Raw genomic sequence first — 26,601 nt, 5'->3', positions numbered from 1 at the left:
ATGGACCCAGATCCCATTGTGTTAGGCACTATGCTAATACAGAACAAAAACAGTCCCTGCTGCAAAGAGCTTACAGTCTAAGTATGTTAAGTGCACTTAATTGGAAAATAGTATAATTTGTTTCTTTAAAATTCTGCTAAGTCTACTGATACTACAGCACAGCCCTGAACTTGTCTCTCTTGTAGTGATGGGCTGGAGGGTATAAAGACCTGTAATGGGAATCCACACCTTCATCTGCAAACCTTTGTTAATACCTGACACTTGGCATACCCTGCCATTTTTCAAAGGCTAAATATTTGCTCTTGAAATATTTGTGAGTCCTATATAACTCAGGTTTCAGAGTAACAGCCGTGTTAGTCTGTATTCGCAAAAAGAAAAGGAGGACTTGTGGCACCTTAGAGACTAACCAATTTATTTGAGCATGAGCTTTCGTGAGCTACAGCTCACTTCATCCGATGAAGTGAGCTGTAGCTCACGAAAGCTTATGCTCAAATAAATTGGTTAGTCTCTAAGGTGCCACAAGTACTCCTTTTCTTTTTGCTATATAACTCAATCCACTCTGGCAGGGATGTGGCAGCCGTAGCAAAAGAAGGGTGGATTCCATCAAAGGCAGGAAAATGACCCAACTCTCCCTTTGATATGGTGGCAAAAATTTGCACAAGAGCTTCTATTTCTCTCCAAGACGCCCTTCCAGCACCTCCCAAAGAAGTGTATCTTTACTCTGCTTAGTGCAGTATTGGGGGATGACTCTAGTTGGGTTGCTCTGTTTTTTGACAAACTAGCCATCATAGCCACCTGCAAAAATGAGTCTGCCAATGGATCTCCATCCACAGCAGAGAAAATGCCATTCTTTTTTTCTCACTGAGGGTCCCTGTCCCAGCCATGCACCCTACAGGTTTAGAGCTGGGCAAGCAGTCTCATTTGAGCTAGGTAAGCAGTCTGTTTGGAAGCATTTGCTGCCCTGGAAGAGAAGTATTTTTAGAGACCCTGCAACCTCCATGTCAAACCTGCATTTGTTGCCAGGGCATGGAAGTTCTCTCTCTCTCTCTCTCTCTCTCTCTCTCTCTCTCTCTCTCTCTCTCTCTCACACACACACACACACACACACACACACACACACACACACACAACACACACACACACACACACACACACACACACACACACACACACACGGAACATGAGGAAATGGAGTGGCAGAACTCCATGTTACTACAAATCAGCCAAATCCAGGATCATGACCTCATCCAGGAGGAAAGTGTCCCACCTCTGGCAACTTCCTTGCCCAGATCAGCGTTCAGTAAAATCCCCCCCTTGCTCGAGTGGTTTTTTCCAAAGCTGAAACAAGATTTGAGAACTGTGAATTGTTAACTCCCGTTGCCCGTGAAGTTGTACTCACTTCCCCACCCTAATGCTTTGTTTAAACAGCATACTTTGGAAATACACATGCATACCTTTTAAGCCCATTAATAAAGTACCATGAAAACATTGCTTTTTGTGCCAGCTGTAGTAACAAGGTCCCTGCTCACTTTTATTTGCTAACTATCCCATGTCACTTTTCAGAACAATAGGTGTGTTTTGTCCTCATTCCAAGCTAATCCAATACTATCAGAATTACATGCTTTCTTGCTTAAAATGCTTCCACCCCATCAAGAATTTGTGCCATTTTCACAGGACAAAGCCATAAAGGACAATGTGAGTGTTACAAAATTGAATTGTTGTTTTTCATTTCCCTCCATCTCTAAAGCCAGGCTGTCTTAACATAATGGCGCCAAACTCCTGGACTTGGAAGAGAAGAGAAATTATGATTTATTCATAACCGAACCCTTTCCAAGCTATCTAAAATAACACTTTTTTGTAAAATAAGGCTTGCAGGGCTTGTCAGAGCTTGGAATAAAGTGCTGGATCACATTAGGAAGAGGAAATTACCAGCTGCAGTTTACTGGGCTAAAAAAAATCCATTTCTAGTCCTAGTCCATGGGATATTGAACCTTAAATATGTTACTAGTCCAGGACTACCAGTGGTCAAATAATGTTAATCTAATATTGAGTTTGGTAAATCCGGCCACTTTGCAAACTAGTTCCCTTCTTTTTGCAAATACATTTACTATTTGGAAACATTCTGTGAATGTCATAAGTAAGGCTGTGTGTCTGTCACAGAGGTCACGGAAGTCACGGATTTGGTGATTTTCCGTGACGCCCATGATTTCTGCAGCGGCCGACACGGCCGGTCCAAGCAGATCAGGCAGCCCCGACCCAGCTGCCGCTGGGGCAGTTTGGGAGTGGGAGGTGGCTCAGGGCTGGGGCAGAGGGTTGGGGAAGCAGCCAGCATGTCCCTGCAGCTCCTAGGTGGAGGGACCAGGGGGCTCTGCACCCTGCCTCTGCCCACAGGTGCCACCCCCACAGCTCCCATTGGCTGTGGTTCCTGGCCAATGGGAGCTATGGAGCTGGAACTCATGGCCGGGGCAGTGCAGAGAGCCTCCCTTGCCTTCCTTCCCCCTAGGAGCTGCAGGGACATGTGGAGCTGGGTAGGGAGCCTGCCAGCCCTGCCAACCCTGCCCCCCACCATCAGCGGAGCTCCCAGGTTGCGCGCTGCTGCCCGGTCCCCCTCCTAGCACCAGCGGGGGTCCCGGGCCAAACCCCACAAGCACCTGTGACGCCCATGGACTGCCCCCTGAGAGCAGCCGCAGCCCCCCGGCCCAAGTTTTAGTTAGGGGTATAGTATAATGAATTTTTGTTTACTGCCCGTGACCTGTCTATGACTTTTACTAAAAATACCTGTGACTAAAACGTAGCCTTAGTCATAAGCAAACAATTGTTGGCCTACAGATTATTCACTAAGGCTATAGCTACATTAGAGAGCTTTCAGTGGCGCAGCTGCACCACTGTAAGCTCTGTAGTGGAGCTGCTCTAAGCTATCAGGAGAGAGCTCTCTTGTCAATTTAATTAATCCATCCCCAATGAGCAGCAGCAGCTGTGCTGGCAGGAGAAGCTCCCCCACTGACATGGCACTGTCCACACCAGCACTTGGGTCCGTGCGACTTATGTCACTCAGGAGGGAGACTTATTCATACCCGTGAGTGATATAAATTATACCGACATAAGTGGTAGTGCAGAAGTGTCCAGTGCTGATATTTGGAATTTGAACGTAGAAGTTGGTTGCTTAATTTGCAAGGCTTTGTTTGTGTTCCCTGATTGGACATCCTAAATTTTCGAACAGGAGAATAACAAATAGTGAATTGAGAATAGCAAATAATGCCCTTCAAACATGCATTGGTGACACAGGTTGTGAGTAATTCGTAACTAAACAGCTGTCATTTGAATACTCATAAATAAAGAAGGATATTTATATTCACAAACATATCTGCAAACCTGAGTTTTCATTAGTTGACCAACTCTAAACGGCACTGAATATTTCCTTTCTTGCACCTCATCCTTATCTGGCAAATATTCCCTACCAGGTTACAAATATGCTAATGCAAGTCAAATTTGGGGTGTTAATTACTTTACCAGAATCCTTTTAAATATACGGTATTTCACCTCAGCGTGTCTTGTCTAGACCTGGGCAAACCTAAGAAATTCAGCCAGGTTTCTCAAGGTTTGTAAGCCTTTTAGTGACCTGCAAATGAACCCAGGCACTTACATCATTTCTGCCTAAAACACAGCAGCTTTGATTGAGTTTTGCTTTTGAGTTATTTTGGTTCCCTTGTTCCTAACTCTCAAAGGTGCTGTACATGCATTTCACTTCAAAGCAAAAGTGGAATACAGTACGAACCCTTACAAAATGATACCCCTCCAAACAGCTCCAGGCTCTGCCATCTAGATTTAGCAACAAGGAAACCTGCTAGCAATGTTCAGTTTTAAATTGTATGTAAACTAAACTTGCTGCCTCATGTGTCACAGCAGTGCCTACACCAGGGGTGGTCAACCTGTGGCTCCGGAGCTGCATGCGGCTCTTCAGAGTTAATATGCGGCTCCTTGCATAGGTTCTGACTCCGGAGCTGGAGCTACAGGTGCCAACTTTCCACTGCTCAACCCCAGGCACTGCCCCAACTCCACCTCTTACCCCAAGGCCCCTGCCCCTTCCCGCCCCCTCCCCAAACCTGCTGCATCCTTGCTCCTCCCCCCTCCATCCCAGAGCCTCCTGTATGCTGTGAAACACTGATCGCGGCGGGCGGAAGGGAGGGGGAGGTGCTGATCAGCAGGGCTGCTGGTGGGCAGGAGGTGGTGGGGCTGCTGACGTATTACTGTAACTCTTTGGCAATGTACATTGGTAACTTCTGGCTCCTTCTCAGGCTCAGGTTGGCCACCCCTGGCCTACGCTGATTTAAGCAGCAGCTCGGAAGGAGGCCCTTCCAGTTTTCTGTGACTTGAAGGAATATGGCTGTGATGCTGACCTACAGCAAGGCATCCTTCATATACTTACAACCTTGGAAAAATGCAAAGAGAAAGATCAAGTGTAGTGTTAGTTAATAACAGACCCATTTGCTCTTGAAGAATTCCACTGTCTCTAGTTAGCCCTGTTTCATCAGCAATAAGTGATGCAGGAGGCAGACAGAGTTGCAGGAATCTTAATTTACCAGGGGGCGGGGTTGGAAGTGCTTAGATACTACAGTGATGGGCACTATACAAAGGGCAGGGATGATCTGCTGTGGATGGAGGTCCATTGACAGACTCATTTTTTTCAGCGGACAGTGATGGCTAGCTTGTGATTATAAGGCTCTAGTGTTTTTGTGTAGCAGCAGCCTGGGCCCGTCTTGTGTTGCTGAACTGCTGATGATCACTATGAACCCTGAAAATAAAAATGCAAAAGGGATTATTTTACAATGTGCAGGAAAGGATGGTCTTGTGGCTAAAATGCCAGCCTGGGACATGAGAGATCTCTTCCCGCTTCTCCCACTGCCTCCCTGTCTCACCTTGGGCGGCCACTTAATCTTTCTGTGCCCCCATTCCCTATCTGTAAAATGGGGATAATAATTCATCCTTTCTCCCATTTGGTCTTGTCTATTTAAATTGTCAGCTTTTCAAGGCATGGCCCCTCTCTTCTTGTGAGTTTCTATAGCACCTAGGACAGGTGCGCCCTGATCTCAGTAGGGGCCACTAGGTGTTACTGCACAGTGAATATTAAACAATAACGTATCCCTTCTGTGTCTGAATGATACATAAAGGTCTCTAGATTGCAGCAGTTGTGTAGAATAGACCTGATTGTCCCAAGGCACTCAACTCCTGGGGTAACCATTTCCTCCCCCTCCCACAAGGCTTTGTGTGATCAGTAATTGACCAAACTTGGAAATCCATATCGTTTGTAGGTGGAAATTTCTAATCTGGGAGAACTGGGGAGCTGGGCTAGAGAGCGGAAAGCCTTGCGCATTTTTATCCATTAAAAAGGCAAACCAATAAAAATGCACTATTTACTCCCTTTGTATTGTCATAGGGGCTGGAGGGGTATCTGGACATTCCGCAGCCTGCTTGCTAGTATCTTGGAAACTGTCTCCTTTTTCCCAGTCCCAACCCCTTTTACGTAGGAGACAATGCGGACATACAGTGAGGGCCTTGTGCATCACCCGGGCCCCCAGACCCTTTGACACAGGGAATTCTTTGAGTGGCTAACCTCACTCCGTGAGGTCCACCCTCATCCAATCAAGAGGGTTGCAGCCTGGCATTTTCTAGGTTAATCTTGGAGGAAATTACATGCTTTGATTCCCAAAAGACTCAAGAGATATCTCTGTTTGTATTTGGATGACAAAGAAAGGAATTGGGAGATTCCATAATTTAATCCTTTTAGTCTTCTATTTGATTCACTCACTTCTCTCCTCCTCCTGCTACTCTTTCTTCCTCCGTTTTCACTTTTTTCCCCTCTTTCCATTTTTCTCCCACCATGGTTCTTGCATCACATTTTTTTTGTTCAGGCCCCCACTGCAGACTAGGAGTGTGGGGCAGGAAATGCAGCCTGAAGCTATAGTGAGAAGAAATGGGCGGCCAATAAAGCTAACCTGAGTTTGTTGGATTGGATGCTGTCAGGGGCCTGATCCAAAACCCATCGAAGTTAATGGAAAGGCTCCCAGGAAATTTGCTCATAAAACATGGCGACACTCCATCCTCTATCCTGTATGAATTCTTTTGCTTGGAGCTGTTAAACCTCCCACCCTGTTTGACTTGAAACAAGGAAGATCTAGATTGCTCCTCAAAAAACTCTAATAGGCTAAGCATACATCTAACACAATGGTGCCGTAGATGCATGAATTCATGCCGATAGCTATGGGATTCAGGCTCTGGCCTTAGTGCTCCTCTTCCCCCTCACTGGCCTCTTATCTGGTCACTTGAAGGAGCAACACCACTAACTCATCCAGGATATGGTAGGCAAATGTAACCAACACAGACTTTCTTTCATGATAAAAATCACACTGGGGCAAGTGAGCAAAGTCAGATCAATAGTTTGGGATTCTCTCTCTGCTTTTTAGTTCAGAAATAATATTTGTTTTGAATTAAATGAAAAGGCAACACAAGGAACATCTCAGGCTGCCTTGTAGGGATATCCCTGCTGGCTAATGAACCTGCTCCACCCACATGGGCTGCTGCTTTTAGCCATCAAACCTTTTAGCCTTCAACCCGAAATGCAGCCAGCAATGATTCTGTTGACTCCAGCTGCCGTGGGAGTGTGGCTTCTCCACGGGTGCAGTGCTGAGGTGATGGCTGCTGAGTTACTTCCAGACACACTGCAAGAGATCACAGGGACATTTCTTATGGTTACTCCAGTGAGGTCTCTTGCAAGACACCTTGCGGCACATTTCCTCGATCTCTTCTTGTCCTTGAAAATTATTTACTGCAGTAGCCATTTTGTGAAATAGCCTGAAGAAGTGCCATAAAATACATTTAACACAAAATACTGTGCTTCCAACAGGCTGAAAAAATGGGACATAACCCCACTCATTCAGCCAACTGACATATTGAAACAGCTTCAGATTTTCCAGTCGCCACTCCCCTCTTCCCCCTGCAACACTCTGACTCATGCTATCTCATCCTTCGTAAGTAGACAATGGGATACTGCCATCCCTGTCCAGAACATCTTCAGGACAGGTAACAAACCTAGCTTTTGGCAATGTATGTTACGTTCAGGTATCCTGCCTGCTGAGACTGCACCTGAACAAGAGATCCTTTGGGATTCTCTGCCTGATCCTGTATACCCAGGCAAGTCAAGCAGATCTCAACCCTTTTGTGGAGTGCTCTACAACCCATCAAGAAAATGGAAGGTTCTCTGCAGCATCCCCTTCCATCTACATACACCACGAATCTTGTGGCTACCACTGCAGTGCCCACTGAAGTGGTTCTTATAAGCACCTTCTCTCCAGGACATAAAAGCAACAAGGAAAAAAAAAACCCAAGGAAGAGACAAGCCTGGGGGTAAAGGCATATCCAGGATTCCAGTTTTGAGCATATTGACTGGTTGATGAAGTGAGCACCAAATGCTCCTTTGGAGTTGTTTTAATATAAAAACAAAAGTAATCAGGTAAAGTTAAATGTGTATGGGAGTAAGGAAATGGCCAACTGTAGCTCACTTTCAGAGGCTTTACCATAATGTCCTATAGACTTCTAGGAAAAAATGATCCCTATGAATTTTGATCTTTTTCTACTGATCTTGGAAATCTCCACTATACATCTGGGGGCTGATTCCATGGTTGTGCCATGGCCTTTCTGTGATTCAGATATGGATTCACCAAGGCCAGCACAAAGCAGCCGCTGGACAAGAATAAGCTTCAGTCTCCAGGGAATTCCCCAGCAACACCTCTATTGGAGCAAAGGGGGCCTATCCAGATGGTAGGGTGGCCAGGTGTCCGTTTTTTGACCACAAAGTCCGGTCAAAAAGGGGACCTGATAGTGTCAGTCAGACCTACTGACCGGATACCCAAAGTCCAGTTATTGCAGGCAGGGGAGGTGGGGAGGACCAGAGTCATCACCTCCGCCAGCTCCTATTCAGCCAGGACCACCTCCTACCTGCATCGGGCGGATGCAGCTCTCAGCCCCGGCTCTGCAAGTGAGTCCCTCCTGACCCACACAGGGAGAGGGGAGAGGACAAAAGCAGTGAGCAATGGAGGTAGGGGTAAAGAGGAGTGAACAGGGAGTGGGGCCTCGGGGGAAGGGGCAGGGCAGGGGAGGTTCTGGAACTCTTGCTGGAGTGTCCGGTTTTTAAATATTACAAAATTGGCAACCCTCCCAGGTGGCCAATAGAGCAGGAACACAATTTAAGTCAGCACTGGGGGCCATATGAGCTCCTGCAGCCCCTGAATAAGGCAGGGTGCAAGCTGCCTCCCTTCAGTGTCTGTACTAACACAGGGATGAACTGGGCCCTTGAAGTTTAGGAGGCTGAGAGGTGCTTATACTACTGTGTGAGCAGGCTCCTTTGGGGCCACTTTTGTAGACTTACTCTGATAAACGGTTCACAAGAATATGGGGACACAAGTACTGCATGCTGGCTTCTCACGAAATGCTCTTTACACATATAACATAGGGACCAGAGAGCTGATGCTTTTCAACACCAGGCCTTTGCGTCTGATCCCCATAAAGGATGTGCTGTGTATGTATCAGACTGGGAATGGAGCACTTGCTTCCCCCAAGCACGTCACGGGGGGGATGCTTGGATTCTCTGAAAAGCAAGCTTTTAATCTTTCTAAACAAATTTGTGAGAGGAGACATCTGAGGTTTCTACCATTACGGGGCTGAAGGTGAGATTTCAATCTCACTGGGGCTGGAGCAGAAAGCAGAGGGCTTTTTTATGTGTTTCTAATGCCCTTTTACCCAGGAAATATTGCTTCCCACAAGTGTGCAGCTCACTAATCACAGAGAAAGATGCACTAAGGGGAATTTCTTTTAAAAGCAGAAGGCATCTACTGAGCTATTATAGCACTTCCTTTCCCCCCTGCACAAGCTGCAGCATTCACGTTTCTTACCATTGTAAATCCTCCCTAGGGTTTGTTCTGCTAGCATGGAGCCACAAGTTTTTCCGTCCAAAATATCTGTTTACATGCTAATTTACTGAGATTGGAAACCAAACCACTCAACCTACACCCTGCATAGCCTAATTATAATGCAGCAATCTGACTCTGTCAACATCCTGCATGCTTTATAATAAAGTGCTGGCCAGTTAGACCAGTGGTCAGTAATCCATGCTGACATGGGACGGGGGGGAGGCAGGATGACTTAGATGATTCCTGTTTTGATCTCTCAAGCCAGTAGGCTGGGAACACTGTGAGGCAGCCCACGCAGCCTCTAGGGTGATGAAAGATGCCTTGCATTGTTCATAAGTGACTTCATTGGATAGGCTAGAATGGCATTGCTGAGGCACCAAAGGAAGACCTGTGATGGGTCTTATGGTTAAGACATGGTATTGGGACTTGAGATCTGGGTTCCAATCCTGGCTATGTCACAGGCTCCTGGTGTGACCCTCAGCAAATCACTTGTATGGCCAGATTTGCAAAAGAGGGCAAGACTTAGCAGCTCACATTGTTCTCAGTGGGACCTGCTGGGTCGTGATTGCTTTTGAAAATCTGGCCCTTAATCTCTCGCTCTCTAGTTCCCCCTTTGTCAAATGGGGATATAACTTCCTTTCTCCCACCTTTTGGCTGTTGTAAGTTCTTTGGGACAGGGCCTGTTTCATGCTGTGTGTTGATGCGGTGTCTAATGCAATGGGGCTCTGACCATGAACGTGGCCTACAGGTACTTCCATAGTATAAATAATTCCTAGTTGCTTGAAACTTCAGGGGCTCCAGGGTGAGACTAATATCTCTTTTCTGCTCAGTATGGTGGCCTCTACTTCCCAAAGGCTCAGAAACACCAAGTGTAAATTAAAAACACTATTGAATCTGTTTCCGAGGGTATTTGCAGCAGGTGTTTCAGTCTTCCCCTGTGTGGTGTCAGAATAGAGCACAGAGCAAAACATTTATCTCTGAATTATTTAGCACCTATTGTCTTCAGAGACCCCTACAGCAGCTTAGCCCTGGATCTGCCTTGAAAGAAAATATATCCTCTAATTTAAAAAATGTGAGCTGAGTCATTGGAATGAGCCAGGCCATGTGGAAAATGGGGTCCAGAAACAAAGGTCTCACTGTGTCTTAATCAAGATGCCTTGTTCTTATGCCCTGGGTCCTCATGGTGGTGGTGCCCCAGACGTGACTATCTGGGAACAGAGTCTGTATTGTAGCAGCGGGGAAAGGGTTTTATAATTTTTACTGTGAAGGCTAATTTCCTGGACTAAGCAGTGGAAGTCTCATTGCTTCATCTGTAATGGATGAAAGAGTGTGTGGATAATCAGCCTCCATTGTGAGTAGGACCGAAGCAGCACCAATGAGTTAGGAACCAGTAAGTCAGCAGAGTGGAGGGGTCATCAGAGGGAGAAAGTTTGTTTCATAAATGTGGGTGATGCATATACACTGTGATGATCTTCTGTTTAAAAAAATATATGCGTGTACCACTGAATGCCATGCCTCAAACTTCAAAACAGTTACTGTGGGCACACTAAGTTTATCTCGGCTTTTGAGACTGCTGGTTACAGCAGTAATTCTCTACATGTAAAATGGGAAATACCATTAAACCCAGTTATATCTCTAGAACCAGGATGAACTTAAGTGCACTCTCTGTAACTTTTGTTGCCAAAGAGGTGGCATCGTTTTTGGCTTTTTTTCGTCCTACTCTCATGACCTCAAGGAAGGTTAGCCCTGGTCTACACTAGGACTTTAGGTCGAATTTAGCAGCGTTAAATCGATGTAAACCTGCACCCGTCCACATGATGAAGCCCTTTTTTTCAACTTAAAGGGCTCTTAAAATTGATTTCTTTACTCCACCCCTGACAAGTGGATTAGCCTTAAATCGGCCTTGCCGGGTCGAATTTGGGGTACTGTGGACACAATTCGACGGTATTGGCCTCCGGGAGCTATCCCAGAGTGCTCCATTGTGACCACTCTGGACAGCACTCTCAACTCAGATGCACTGGCTAGGTAGACAGGAAAAGAACTGCGAATTTTTGAATCTCATTTCCGGAGACTGCGGGAACTGTGGGATAGCTACCCACAGTGCAACACTCCGGAAGTCGACGCTTGCCTCGGTACTGTGGAAGCACTCTGCCGAGTTAATGCACTTAATGCACTTAGAGCATTTTCTGTGGGGACACACACACTCAAATATATAAAAACGATTTCTAAAAAACCAACTTCTATAAATTCGACCTAATTTCGTAGTGTAGACATACCCCTTAGGGATAGCTAAAGTCCTGCATTTTCCTTTTTCTGGACTTGTAAGAGCCTGTTGGAGTAGTCACACCTGGCTAATGTACTGTCCCTACCTAACTTCCGATCATAGTTAGAGTAAACTTTGTGCTGATGAATGGGCTTTTTGACAGAGGGACCTTTTGATGGGAATTTTTTAAACAAAAAGAAAACATTCATTTTGTTTAAAATCACCGTTTCAAAACAAACTTTTGTTTAGACTTAAAATGTCAGTTTGGTTCTTTAAATCTGGACAACTTTGTGGGTTGTTTTTTAAACTTTTTTCCCACAGCCCCCATTTTCTCCCCCACCCCAATCCAATGACACGAAAGGGAATGAAATAAAATGTGTGGGAAAGTTTTTTTAAAAAACATTAAAAAGGTATAGGGAAAAACCTGCTCTTCCCCCTCCCCCTAACTTTCCTTCATTTTCTTTTTCTGTCCAAACTTTTGTCACTTGAATAACAAAGTGTGGAAAGTGTTACTTTTTCTCAGAAAGTAAAAAACACTTCCAATATTTAACTGTTTCCTACACTTTGTTGCTGTTTTTCAACAGGCAAAAATTGGGAAATGGTAATACAGTGGAAGGGGGAGGCCCCCCCCTTTTTTTAAATAAAACAAATAAATATTTTGGGGTGGTGGGGGGTCCTGAAATTTTCTATTTAGAAAATTTTTGAAAAAACTAAAAAGTAGTCATCTAAGTCAACAGTTTTTAAGAAAAAAATGTTGATTTTGATGAAACCCTGTTTTCTGCTTGGAAAATAGCTTTTGTTAGAAATCTCCTGATCCGCTCTGTATAGAAGAGAATGGCTTAAAAAGCATATACTTGTCCTATACCTGGTTCTTACTGCACTATCAGTCCATCCCTTTGAGCGGTAACTTCCATCTGTTTTCCTCTGTTGTATATTCGATGGCTGTGGCTATTAGCAGAGATGAGAGGAAGTATATGAGAGAGACTTTTTTTTTCAGTGACTCTGATGCAAATCTGGTTTCACAATTTTGAAGAAATCTATCCTTATTGACATTTTGAGGATATATATATATACTATTTCTTTAAATCAGACGCATGAAGCCAGGCAAGATAGGGCTGGGAAATTTCCTAAAACAAGCTCTACAGTGAAGCAGAGAGAGAGAGAAAGAGAGGCTTAATATGGTTTTCATTATGCTGATAAAGTTCCTTGTTCAGTGTTGGAAGAAAATTTACCCTGAGTCTTTGTCACATGATAGATTTAGCCTCCTTCTGTCCATAGCCTCTGTCCCCAGGATAGAGAATACATACAAACTGGTCTTGTCATTGATTATTACTGTTGTTCTGTAAGGTGCAGGGAGATCATTATTTTCTCAGTCTACAAAAAAAACCCTCCCAAGCCTTCAAGGAAATTTCCAGTGTGATTTTTCATCTGGTTTGGCAGATTCCTCTTGGAGAACAGAAAGTCAAGGGAAAATGGGAATTAGTAAAAGATGTTGTGAACCATCTGGAAATCCTTCATCAAAAAGGGAAAACAGCAGCAAAACAGTAGCTGACAAATAAATAAATAATCATGAACTGCAGTCTTTTTAACCATGTCCCTCCCTCCCTCCCTCTCCCTCTCTCTCTCTCCTCAGGGCCAAGTATTTCCAGGGGAAGAAGGTGAACGGAGAATTTGAGATCCGAGTGGAACAGGTCAGTGGTCACTGAAATCCTCTGTAGCAAGGGTACAGGTAGGTGATTGAGACCCCACATGCAGGTGTCTGCGGGCATCAGCCAGAAGGAGAAGGGTGCTAAGGAGGAATTTTAAGTCTTATCTGTTTCACAGAATTAGAGAAGCCGGAGATGAAAATAACCTTTTGGGCCATCCAGTCCTGCCTTTTCAGGATTGTTCCCTATTGTACTTTTTCTAGTGCTGCTTTGCATGTCCCTATGGATATGTCTACGCTGCAATTAAACCCCACAGCTGGCTCATGCCAGCTAACTTAGACTCATGGGACTCAGGCAGAGGGGCTGTTTAATTGCAGTGTAGCCATTCAGGCTTGGGCTGCAGCCTGAGTTCTGGGACCCATCCACCTTGCAGGGTCCTAGAGCCCAGGCCCCAGATTACCTCTCATGCCAGGGAAGACAGAACCAGGGCCAAGGAGTCTAGTGTCCCTATGTAAACTCTCATATGCCAGTGGGGGAGGGAGTGGAGGTGAGAGGGAGACCCAGAGGGATAGGAGCAGCCACCACAGGGCCCAGGAGCTGGTGGGGGAGCAGGGAGTGGGACCCAGAGGGTCTGGAGCAGGCCTGGAAGCAGGTAGGAACCCGCAGAACCCTCTTCCCACCCTGAAGCCGGCTCTCTCCCCTCCCCTGCTAAGTCTCAGTACCTCCCTTCCTGTCCCTCCTCCTGCTTCCATTTGCAGGGAGTATCTGCCTCTCCAGTGCATGCCCCTGCAATCATTCCATAATCTCCTTTTTCTCCTCTCCCAAATACCCCAAACCAGGGTAGTCAAATATTTTTTGTCAAGGTCCAAATTTCTTGGTCAAGGTATAGTCAAGGTCTAGACTCCAGAGAAAATAATAAAAAAAGTTAATAATAATAAGTAAATAAAAAGATGTTGGGGTCCATTCAAAAGCATCTGGTGGTCTGGTTTTGGCCCACAGTCCGCCTACTGACTGAAAACCCTGCATCTTCTTTCCTTCCTTCTCATTCAGAATTACAAATGAGCTCCTGGGAGAGGAGCTGTCTCCAGTACCCCTCTGGTGGAAGCCCACTGGCTGAAATAGTCAGGGGAAGATTAACCCATCACTGGGCCCTAGACAAAACTTCCTCATGTCGCCCCAGCCCTTCTCCCAGTTGGCTTCCTTGGGCAGGCATGCACCACAGCTTCCCATACTTGTAGCAGCTCTTGACGCTATTGCTAAGCGAATCCTGTGAGTAGAACAGAGGGAACATTGGCTGCTGGAAGTGGGACAAGGCTGGGCAGGCCCTGGGGTGGGGCGGAGTAGCATTGGCCTCATGGCAGCGACAAGGAGGAGCTGTGCTGGCTGCCCCAGTGCTCTCTCAGGTTTGGCCCTGCCGCCTCTCTGTCATGACAAGGGTAGATGGGGTCACAGTGCCACTCAGGTTGGGCCCCATCCAAGAATTGGGCCCCCAGCATATGCTTAGGTTGCCTATGCCTTAATTCAGCTCTGGAAATGGAGCCTCTGCGCTGCTGTTTCCCTGATTGGATAGATCAGGATCAGTGCCTACCATGGGGCTTGTAACAATTCCCAGGAACTCCTGTGAACCTCATCCAGCCCATCAGCCAAGACCTGTTACTTAGGTGGCATGCTCAGGTTTGGGCATAGGACCCAAAGGGGCTAAGGAGTGCAAGTAATAATCAAGTATGCATGTGGCAAAAAATGTGCCTTCACTGCAGTGGCTATCAGGGCTCCCACTGCTAGGAACCGTTGCCTGCTAGTGTTGTGGTACCGAGAGTGACCTCAGTGAAGCCCCCTTCTAATAATAAATGTAACAACTGCAGCATTACTCCAGAACATGAATTATTTAATTGAGAGAAAGGTTGGACAACAGTGAACAGAAAGCAGGCTGCTTTCCCCCGCTCCCCATATATGGCAATGGAGCCTAAGAGTAACAGATGGTGAATTGCGCCCTGCTTCATTGGACCTTGAATGCAGAAGTGATCATCAGTTCTATCATTGTCTAACAAGGGAAATACAGAAGTTGTATTGTTGTGGGCAGTCCTTGAATGTGGCCTCAGGCCCCTGTGCATATCGATCAGGCCAAGAGGGGGGCGCTTATCTGTTCAGACTCCAACTCTTTGGGCTTCCTCTTTTACTCATCCCTTGGGGGACTCCATTGTTTTTCACTCACTCGCTTCTTTTTTTCATTTTTCTTGCCCTCCCCTGCTCTTCTCTGCCTTACTTATGACCCCGTGGCCTAAACCATCATGGAACACTTCACTTTGTCTTTTCTGCTACTGAACACAGGAAAGTTCTGGAGCCTAAAAGAGAGAACGCTCTTCCACAGTCCTGGCCTAGGAAGCCCACAGAAAAGAACTCTGTGTACATATGACCTTGTCCCAGACCTCAGAGAGCAGCAGTACTACAAAACTGGAAGAGGATTCTGGGTACAGCTGAGCACATCGAGCATCCCATGTTACCATGCTGTAATGGTCTTTAACCAGGTGAAGCAAGGGTCCAGGGCTGGTCTGAGTAAACTCTACACTGATCAAAAGCTAAGTGCTGTGGCTCTTCTGAAGCGGCTTGGGCCGTGTGGTATGCTTGTTCACATGTAATTATCCAGAAAGGTTTTTTCTCCCAGCTCACCATTGGATCCCATGGTAAATTTCCACTCATTATGTGCCCTGGGTGAAAACTTAGCTTTTCTGAGGAAAAAAGTGTTCTGTTTTTATAGCGAAACCAGATTTTACCTGTAACAATAAAATAGCCTCTCTTTTTTTACCAGTGGAAAGTGTTGAAGTGAAACATCCAAATGTTTAACACATTTGCAAAACAGTGTCAGGAATGAGACACTTCAACGGTTTTGCTGGCAGTGCTCAAGTATGTGGTGTGGAACGCAGTTACATCCATTCTTCTGGGATGCCCAGAAATGGGATTTGAATTTGAGGCATTTGCCTTACTGCTTTTTCTCTCTCTGATTGCTCCCTATATTACAGCTTCATTCTCTGTTAACAAGCCCCATCGGCTGCTTTTGGGAGAAGCAGAGAGGGGACACTGATATTTTTTTCTTTTTTTGGTAGGTAATGACCTCATTTTATTTATACTGTGGTGGAACTGTTGAAAGCGGAACTGTCTCTCTCTCAGCAGCTGGTTGTGAGCTATCAAGTCTGGTCATACCCCCCTACCAGCTCTGAGAGTTTTCTCTCCTCCTTGGCTATAGTTCTTGAGCTTACACTTGTATGGAAACAGGTCAGGTTCTCAGGTTGTTTACTATGGAAATGAACTATGTGACCTCCATGCCCTCCCGCCTTCTCTTCCCCCAAGCAGTCCCTTCAGCTAATTTTATCCACACAGGCATTGAGAAGACAGATGCTCCATTCATTGCCTAGTGCTGATGAATATGAGAAAAGCATGGTAAGCCATACTGAGCTGGATGTGTACTCTCCAGTCCTGTTCCCTGGCTTCCATCCTCTCAAATCATTAATTAATTCAGCCACAAGGATCCTCTTTATTTCCTTCTTAGTTTCCTTTTTGCGTGCTCTTCAATTTAAACCCGGACACTGATTTATTGAGCAATCTATTAGGATGTCTAAAGTGTGCTATATTATCCATCTCAGGGAACACATATGTGCTATTTATTTAAACCTGCCCATGAGATTGCTTTGTCTTACCTTATTGCCTTTAGTGACTGATTAACCTCAGTGCCAAGATCCTGGAAACAGAGAGAGAGAGCGTGGTGGGAGAAAATTGATAAGATCCTGGAAGCAGAAAGGAGAAAAGAAAGAGAGCTGGAATAGTGAAAGAGCCAGGACCAAAGATCATCAGTGACAGTGAGGATTCCAATCCTGACCCAAAGCAGCAGGGTGGTGATAAAGAAGAACTGTTATTATTTGAGGGCTGGGGGCATTTATGTTCCAAGTGCATCTGGAAAAGTTCAGCATTGCCAGAAACTTCCCACCATGCATGCAGTTCCATTACCCAAACGTAATGCTCTCTTACTAGTAATATTTAGGGATTTTAACTCTTCCAATGTAACATCTGTTTCCAAAGACTCCTTTCTCTTCTTGGATGTTGGAGCAATCAGCGAGGGAATTAAGCCAGAGCACTGGAAGCCAAAGTGTTTATCTCTGTGTTTGGATCTCTAAAGCCTCTTTCATCCAAGGGTACATTTAATCTTTTTCTTTAGCAATTTTAGTGAATTTTAGTGAGGCTCGTTCACCTGCACATCCACCAATGTGATATATGCCATCATGTGCCAGCAATGCCCCTCTGCCATGTACATTGGTCAAACTGGACAGTCTCTACGTAAAAGAATAAATGGACACAAATCAGATGTCAAGAATTATAACATTCATAAACCAGTCGGAGAACACTTCAATCTCTCTGGTCACGCAATCACAGACATGAAGGTCGCTATCTTACAACAAAAAAACTTCAAATCCAGACTCCAGCGAGAAACTGCTGAATTGGAATTCATTTGCAAATTGGATACTATTAATTTAGGCTTAAATAGAGACTGGGAGTGGCTAAGTCATTATGCAAGGTAGCCTATTTCCCCTTGTTTTTTCCTACCCCCCCCCCCCCCCAGACGTTCTGGTTAAACTTGGATTTATGCTGGAAATGGCCCACCTTGATTGTCATGCACATTGTGGGGAGAGTGGTCAGTTTGGATGAGCTATTGGCAGCAGGAGAGTGAGTTTGTGTGTGTGTTGGGGGTGGGTGGGTGAGAAAACCTGGATTTGTGCTGGAAATGGCCCACCTTGATTATCATGCACATTATAGGGAGAGTGGTTACTTTGGATGAGCTATTACCAGCAGGAGAGTGAGTTTGTGTGTGTATGGGGGTGGGTGGGTGAGAAAACCTGGATTTGTGCTGGAAATGGCCCACCTTGATTATCATGCACATTGTAGGGAGAGTGGTCACTTTGGATAAGCTATTACCAGCAGGAGAGTGAGTTTGTGTGTGTGTGTTTTTTGGAAAAAAAGGGGGGGGGAGAAAACCTGTATTTGTGCTGGAAATGTCCCACCTTGATTTTCATGCACATTGTAAGAAGAGTGGTCACTTTGGATAGGCTATTACCAGCAGGAGAGTGAGTTTGTGTGTGTGGTTTTTGGAGGGGGGTGAGAGAACCTGGATTTGTGTAGGAATTGGCCCACCTTGATTATCATACACACTGTGAAGAGAGTGGTCACTTTAGATGGGCTATTACCAGCAGGAGAGTGAGTTTGTGTGTCGGGGGGCGGAGGGTGAGAAAACCTGGATTTGTGCTGGAAATGGCCCAACTTGATGATCACTTTAGATAAGCTATTACCAGCAGGAGAGTGGGGTGGGAGGAGGTATTGTTTCATGGTCTCTTTGTGTATATAATGTCTTCTGCAGTTTTCACAGTATGCATCCGATGAAGTGAGCTGTAGCTCACGAAAGCTCATGCTCAAATAAATTGGTTAGTCTCTAAGGTGCCACAAGTACTCCTTTTCTTTTTGCGAATACAGACTAACACGGCTGTTACTCTGAAACCAGTGAATTTAGTGTTGGCCAAAGGGGCCAGATTGACAGCCATAGAATCTTAAATTGTCTCGTTAGCCAAAAAACAGGTACAGCAGCTATGCAAGCTTCCCCACATTGCTCCATCAATGTACCTCAAGCCTGATCCTGAAAGACCACTCCTAACACAGTGAGAGTAATTCAGTCTCCATGTTCATTTAGGCCTCCATACAGTAAAGCACTTAAGCATGTGCTTATCTGTAAGTACGTGAGTATTCCCATCTCTTTTCAGCAAAGCAATTAAATTGGCTTCAGTGAGACTAAAGCATGTGCTTAAAGTGTAGCTCGTGCTTAAGTGCTTTGCTGAACTGGGGACTTAATCCTTGTCCTTTCTGCCAAAAAGGGAGTCAATTATGGTTGTGCTTTGTTATGTGGATATTTTTCTCCCAAGTGTCCTTCTGTGACAATGGTATTCAATCACTATCAAGCTGAGTCGCACTTTGGAAGTGCTGACCAACAGGTGGAAGTCTTGGTTTATCATATTCCTAGGGCCCTAAACCATCTAACCCCTGAGAATTTATCTATCTAAAAATTCAAGACCTCAGATTCAGTATTGCCAATCCCAAGCATTTGAAAATCATGAGTTGGTCTCCAAAACAAATGAGATTTTTTATAATAATAATAGTTGTTGAGTTCCTTTGATTTGCCTTCTGTTCTTGAGCCCTTAGGGTGTGTGTTCTCATAGTTTTCTAGAAAAAAATATTTTATAAATAATGAAAAGCTGGGGGCTCCTTCCCCCATCAAGCATGCTAGGCTAGAACTGCCATGAAGGAGACCCCAAATGGATTATAATATCTTGGTCTCTTTCATCTCAGTCCAACAGGTGCTTGAACACTGTGGAGCTCAGCCTCATGAGGAAGATGTGGCATACCATCTTATTTTGGGGGTACGTGAATTGTGTAGCTACTGATCACCCTAATCCTGGGACATAGAAATGCAAAGGAGAATCTGAACTTCTTCTTTTTTTTTTTTTTTGGTTACGTTTCAATCTGTGATGGGTTCCCCGGAGTACAATCTGGAACTGGGGTACCGCTCAGCCCTAGCCTCAACCTAGGCTCCCTCTCACACTATGATGCTATGACAAGCTGCAAATCCCTCCAGGTCTTGCATTCACACAGCCATCCACAGACAGGGACACACCCAGCTGAGTTACATGAATGCTTTCACCAGACACTCATGAGCCAACAATAGAGATGCTCCAGCCAATTCCGCCCCCCCCAGCTCCCCAGCCTAGGACCCCAGAGCTGTACCGTCTTGCCCTGGTCAGAAGCCTGACCAGTGTAAGTTTATGACCTAGTCCGCCCCTCCCTCGATATGGAGAGGACATGCACCAGCCCTTGTTCCTGAGCAGATTTCCCTTGCACTTCAAGCAACACACTATTTTAGGTAAAAAAAATATAAAATAGATTTATTAACTACAGAAAGATAAATTTGAAGTGATTATAAGTAGTAAGCATACAGATCAAAAGTGAAAAGAAAAGGAGTACTTGTGGCACCTTAGAGACTAACAAATTTATTTGAGCATAGGCTTTCGTGAGCTACAGCTCACTTCATCGAATGCATCCGATGAAGTGAGCTGTAGCTCACGAAAGCTTATGCTCAAATAAATTTGTTAGTCTCTAAGGTGCCACAAGTACTCCTTTTCTTTTTGCGAATACAGACTAACATGGCTGCTACTCTGAAACAGATCAAAGGTGGTTATCTAAGAAATAAAAAGTAAAATCACAATCTGAGTTCTATGAACTAGACAGGATTTAAATCAAGCAATGTCTCACCCTGATGGTATAATACCTTAATACACAAGCTAGGATTCTCCTTTCCAGCCTGGGATCACCTCCCCAGTTCAGTCTTTGTTCTTTAGACATGTTTCCAGGTGTTGAGTTGTGGGGGGAGTGAGGCCAAATGATGATGTCACTTCCCCTTTTTATAGCTTCTTCCAGCTTGCTGGAAAGATCCTTTGCTATGACATGAGTCAAGCAGCCTCCATTGTGTACGCACTCTCTGAAAGGTTTCTATTGTATACAGTTCCTGGGGTAATCCTCCTGTGTGTGTTTGTGTGTGTGTTCCCCCTTAAATCACTTTCTGGCTGCCCCATTGTTGTACCTGAAAGACTGGTTGTGAGCGTTTCCAACTTCACAACATATTTCAGTAACACACACAGCAAAACCTCATAACTTCACAGACAGTGATAGCACATACAACTTAAAGGGATATTAATGTTCAACAGATTAAGATTTTTAAAATGATACCTTACAAGGTATACTTTGTACAAAACATAACATAACTATATGACAGTGGTGAGTATGGGGGTTCCAGGGTGTTGCTTTGGGGTAAGAGAATATAACCATTGTAGATGGAGGCTGTCAGGGTTCCTTCCCCACTCTGAACTCTAGGGTACAGATGTGGGGACCTGCATGAAAGACCCCCTAAGCTTATTCTTACCAGCTTAGGTTAAAAACTTCCCCAAGGTACAAACTTTGCCTTGTCCTTGAACCCTATGCTGCCACCACCAAGCGTCTTAAAGAACAGGGAAAGAGACCACTTGGAGACGTCTTCCCCCAAAATATCCCCCCAAGCCCTACACCCCCTTTCCTGGGGAAGGCTTGATGAAAATCCTCACCAATTTGTACAGGTGAACACAGACCCAAACCCTTGGATCTTAAGAACAATGAAAAATCAATCAGGTTCTTAAAAGAAGAATTTTAATTAAAGAAAAGGTAAAAGAATCACCTCTGTAAAATCAGGATGGTAAATACCTTACAGGGTAATCAGATTCAAAACATAGAGAATCCCTCTAGGCAAAACCTTAAGTTACAAAAAGACACAAAAACAGGAATATACATTCCATTCAGCACAACTTATTTGACCAGCCATTAAACAAAAGGAAATCTAATGCATTTCTAGCTAGATTACTTACTAACAGAAGTTCTGAGACTGCATTCCTGATCTGTTCCCGGCAAAAGCATCACCCAGACAGACAGACCCTTTGTCTACCCCCCCCAGCTTTGAAAGTATCTTGTTTCCTCATTGGTCATTTTGGTCAGGTGCCAGCGAGGTTATCTTAGCTTCTTAATCCTTTACAGGTGAAAGGGTTCTGCCTCTGGCCAGGAGGGATTTTATAGCACTGTATTCAGAAAGGTGGTTACCCTTCCCTTTATTTTTATGACAGAGACAAACTACACACTATAGTTAAAAGCTAGTAGCTGATTTTTCTTTAAGGTCACAGGTTATTCAGGCTTCTCCAACCCCCTCCATGATACCCATCTAGAGTTGGCCTTTTGGGCCCATGAAATCCGGTGGCCACAAGTCCTTTTTAATCTTGTTTTTAGAGAGGATCTCAGACCTGATCTTAGCTGTGGGAGAGGCATTGCTGCCTGGGCTGGTGCTGATGGCATTACGGCCCACTTACAGAAAGCTGCCTCCAGCTGAGCATGCTCCTCTGCTCAACGACGGGTGTGACCTCTGGCCACAAGGGAGTGAAGCTGAATACAGTAGCCAGTACAGCATAGACTATGTCTAGACACAGGACTGAGAATAAAGGACTGCTGGTTATTTTCAGGGCATGGAGAGGATATTGAAGTGGATAAAACTGGTGGGATGCAGCGCGGCCCCTCTTAGAAGTCCCTGTTATCTAAAGTCACTGAACCTGGCCCAGATAATTCTGTCCTTTTTGACTATTACTTAAACTCTGCTGGATCACTTTTTCCTGAGGAATGTGTGATCTGGAAACCTGGTGATTTCTAGAAATCACCTTCTCCCCCCTCACCCCCCCCCAATAGCATGGTGCAGCATGTGCACCACACCACTCCAGAGAATGAGAGTCCGAGAACAACACAGAGGATTAGCAGCAGAGATAGTGCAGCTTTTCTCTTGCAGAATCTGCTGCCATTTGGATAGTATTTCTTCAGATGTTTCCTAGAGCATCCTTCCTCAGCCCTTATGTCAGCTAATGGCTCTATGCAGGGACAGAAAGGGGTAAGGAGAGGAGCGCTCAGGCCAGAAGGCTCATGTAAATTTGTAAAGTTTGTTCCTGTTGCTCTCCCACCTCCTCTCTTTCCCACCATTTCTTTTTTTATCTCTCTCTAACACTCATTCTCCTTTTACAGCTCATTCACTTGTTCCCACGCCATGGGGTTTTTTCAGGGTGTTATTATTCAATGAACTCCTCTATGTATGCTTCTGGAAATCTCTTGTGGAATAGGGTTATGACTGTGCTGGTAATGTTGACATGGATTGCTCATGAATTACCTAGACAAAAGAGAGTTATAATACAAATGATCTCTCCAGTTTCATTGTACTTAAATTCCTAAATTAGTATTTTAATTAGTGGCATAGAGCGGGCATTCTGAAAGGAAGAATCTGATAGGCCAAAGAAGTGTAGTCACATAAACAGTCCTTTCTAGCCCCATGGATTAACCATTTATTAAACAACCATATAGTTATTCGTTTTGTTTGTTGGTTTAAGGAACTCGAAATTTTTATGAAAGAAAGGATTTCAAGAGGAGCCGTTCTTAAATATGGATACCTACAGTTAGGTGGTGGTTGTCACAGTATTGCTAAATCTGTTATTCAGAAATCATGACAATAGTCCTCCAGAAAACTGAGACTGATTTAAAAATACTGATTTCTTAAAAACAATAAAACTGTTTTTTTATTTGCCTTCTGCTCTTTCGAGCCATTAGGTTTCGTATTTTCAAGCTATTCGCTGTGACAATGGGCCTAGAAATGTTCTTTTTTTAAAAAAAATTGAATCTGAGATTTTAATGTAGTGGCATGACTGAGCTGGCGCTTTAAGAAAAACAACAAATATAGCAAGACTGGCAGTAAAAGCACGACAGCTGACAACACTGAATGGCACTTAACCTTCAGCACAGGCACCAAGCGGCATGTGGCTACCTGGTATCAGTGTTCCCTGTAGGCTGTGTGCATTCACACTGGCTCAGGGCCATTAAATAGCATGTGTCAGGGTTCCTTTCCCACTCTGAACTCTAGGGTACCGACGTAGGGACCCGCATGAAAGACCCCCGGAGCTTATTTTTACCAGCTTAGGTTGAAAACTTCCCCAAGGTACAAACTTTGCCTTGTCATTGAACAGTATGCTGTCACCACCAAGCGTTTTAAACAAAAAACAGGGAAAGAGACCACTTTGGAGACGTCTTCCCCCAAAATATCCCCCCAAGCCCTACACACCCCCTTTCCTGGGGAAGGCTTGATAATAATCCTCACCAATTTGTACAGGTGAACACAAACCCAAACCCTTGGATCTTAAAAACAATGAAAAATTAATCAGGTTCTTAAAAGAAGAATTTTAATTAAAGAAAAGGTAAAAGAATCACCTCTGTAAAATCAGGATGGAAAATACTTTACAGGGTATTCAGATTCAAAACACAGAGGATCCCCCTCTGGGCAAAACCTTAAAGTTACAGAAAAAAGGAATAAACCTCCCTCTTAACACAGGGAAAATTCACATAAAACAAAAGATAAACTAATCAGCTTGCCTGGCTTACCTATATTGGTTGCAATATTGGAGACTTGGATTAGGATGCGTTGAAGAAGATGGATTTCTGTCTGGCCTCTCTCAGTCCCAAGAGAGAACAACCATGTAAACAAACAGCACAAACAAAAGCCTTTCCCCCCCAAGATTTGAAAGTATTTTGTCCCCTTATTGGTCCTTTGGGTCAGGTGCCAGCCACGTTAGCTGAGCTTCTTAACCATTTACAGGTAACAGGATGTTGCCTCTGGCCAGGAGGGATTTTATAGCACTGTATTCAGAAAGGTGGTTACCCTTCCCTTTATATTTATGACACGCCCCCCCAAATCACAGATAGGGTGAAACACTGGCTGTGATTTCTTTCTGGAGCTTTAGGAGAAAACAGAGTTAATAAGACACATGCATTTTTAAATATACTACTAACTGTATAAAGACTAACAATATTTCCCACATTTTAAGGACGATTTGGACCAGTTGATTTTGGGAAACTTTTACAGGACAGTGCATTAGCCACTTTGTTAGAAGCTTTTGAAATGTGTTGTACGTTGAAATTAAAATTTTGGAGAGCTAAACTTCACCGAATACGTTTTTTGTTATTTCCCTTGGCGGTATGAAGCCACTGTAGCGCAGCATGGTCGGTTTGCAGGTGGAAACGCCGTCCCCAAACGTATAGGTGTTGCTTTTTTAGAGTGTAGACAATGGTGCAACATTTCTTTTTACTGATTGACCAATGGCTTTTCTTCTCAGACAGCTTTTTGCTGAGAGATACGACAGGATGGAACTTTTGATTTGGTCCTTCCTGCATTAAGACTGCTCCCACGCCACGCTTGGACACATTTGTGGTTACTAGGAACGGTTTGTTAAAGTCTGGGGCCCTTAGCACAGGGTCTGACATGAGTGTTGCTTTAAGCTGGTTAAAGGCCTTTTGACACTCTTTAGTTCACTGAACTGCATTTGGCTAGGTTTTTTTGGGTAGGTTTGTCAGTGGGGCGGCGATTTGGCTGTATTGCGGTACAAATCACCTGTAATATCCGGCCAAGCCTAAGAAGGATTGGACCTGTTTCTTTGACTTTGGGACAGGCCACTTTTGGATAGCATCCACTTTGGTCTGTAGGGGGTTGATAGTTTTTTGACCCACCTGATGTTTAAGGTAAGTCACTTTGTTTAGGCCTATTTGACACTTTTTAGCCTTAACAGTTAGTTTTGCCTCCCTTATGTGCTTGAAGACTTTTGTAGATGTTTTAGGTGTTTTGCCCAGGAATCCAAAAATATGGCCACATTGTTAAGGTAGGCGACTGCATATTCTCCCAATCCTGCTAGGAGACCATCTAGTTTTTGGAAGGTGGCGGGTGCATTTTGCAGCCCGAAAGGGAGCACATTAAATTTATACAGCCCGACATGTGTGATGAAGGCTGACCTTTCCTTGGCGGATTTATTTAGTGGTACCTGCCAGTACCCCTTGGTTAAGTTCAAGGTAGAGATGAACTGGACCCTTCCCAGTTTTTTCAATAGTTTATCGGTGCATGGCATTGGATAGTTGTCTGGGCCAGTTACAGCATTGAGCTTATGGTAGTCCACGCAAAAACGTATCTCCCCATATGGTTTGGGAACTAGAGCCACTGGAGATGCCCATGCACTGCAGGAGGGGTGGATTACACCCATCTGTAGCATATCCTGGATCTCCCATTCTATAGCAGTTTTAGCTTGAGGAGACACCCGGTAAAGTTGGGCTTTATTTGGGTGAGCATTACCTGTGTTAATGGAGTGGTATGCCCATTCAGTCAGTCTTGGGGTGGCTGAGAACGTTGGCGCATAGCTAGTGCACAGCTCCTTGATTTGCTGTTGCTGCATATGCCCAAGGGTTATGAAGAGGTTCACCTCTTCCATGCCACCATCACTTTTTCCTTTGTAGTAGACACCTTTAGGCCACTCAGCGTCATCTCCTCCCTGGGCTGTAAACTGACAAATCTTTAATTCTTTGGCAAAAATGTCTGTTAGTGCCTGGCACACACTTTTAGCCCTGGTGTTGCTTAGAGCTACTGCTTCTGGCCATCAGGAGGCAAAATTCATGAAAGTCAGTATGTACTGCTTTCCTCTCTGTGTCTTTTTTGGAAAAGGACCCAGAATATTCACAGCCAGTTGCTGAAATGGAACCTCAATGATGGGGAGTTGCTGGAGAGGGGCTTTGACCTGGTTTTGGGGTTTTTCCACTCTTTGGCATACCTTACAAGATCGGACATAGGCAGAAACATCCTTGCCCATTCCCTCCCAGTGGAATGACATCCCCAAATGGTCTTTGGTTCTGTTCACCCCAGCATGGCCACTAGGATGATCGTGGGCAAAGCTTAAGAGCTTTTCCTGGTACTTAGTTGGAACTACCAACTGTCGCTGAGGATGCCAGTCTTCCTGGTGTCCACTAGAAAGAGTTTCCTTGTATAAAAGTCCTCTTTTTACAAAAAACTGGGATCGATTAGAAGAGTTGAGAGGCGGTAGGTTCTCCGTGCCTCTGTCCAAGCTTTCTGGAGGCTTTCATTTGCTTCCTGTTTGGCCTGGAACTGTTTCCTTGATGCTGGAGACATCAGTTCCTCACTGGATTGTGGACCTGGGCTTGGTCCCTCTGGAAGTGATGCAGGTGATGGGGCTGTTTCTGTTGATGGTGAACCGCTTTTCAC

At 44.8% G+C, this 26,601-nt stretch overlaps 1 protein-coding gene across 1 annotated transcript in view; it reads left to right on the top strand.

The window, feature by feature from the left end:
• The window catches only part of SYN3 (synapsin III), a 282,703-nt gene that overhangs the window by 34,038 nt on the left and 222,064 nt on the right, over positions 1–26,601 (top strand). The window contains exon 3 of the mRNA XM_027825071.3: positions 12,860–12,917. Within this exon, the coding sequence (XP_027680872.1) occupies positions 12,860–12,917 (58 nt within the window). The remainder of the gene's footprint in view (positions 1–12,859; positions 12,918–26,601) is intronic.

This window comes from Chelonia mydas, chromosome 1 (assembly GCF_015237465.2).
Source record: "Chelonia mydas isolate rCheMyd1 chromosome 1, rCheMyd1.pri.v2, whole genome shotgun sequence".
Lineage (NCBI taxonomy): Eukaryota > Metazoa > Chordata > Testudines > Cheloniidae > Chelonia > Chelonia mydas.
Note: the sequence above shows the minus strand (reverse complement) of the source record. Positions and strands in the feature narration are given on the sequence as shown.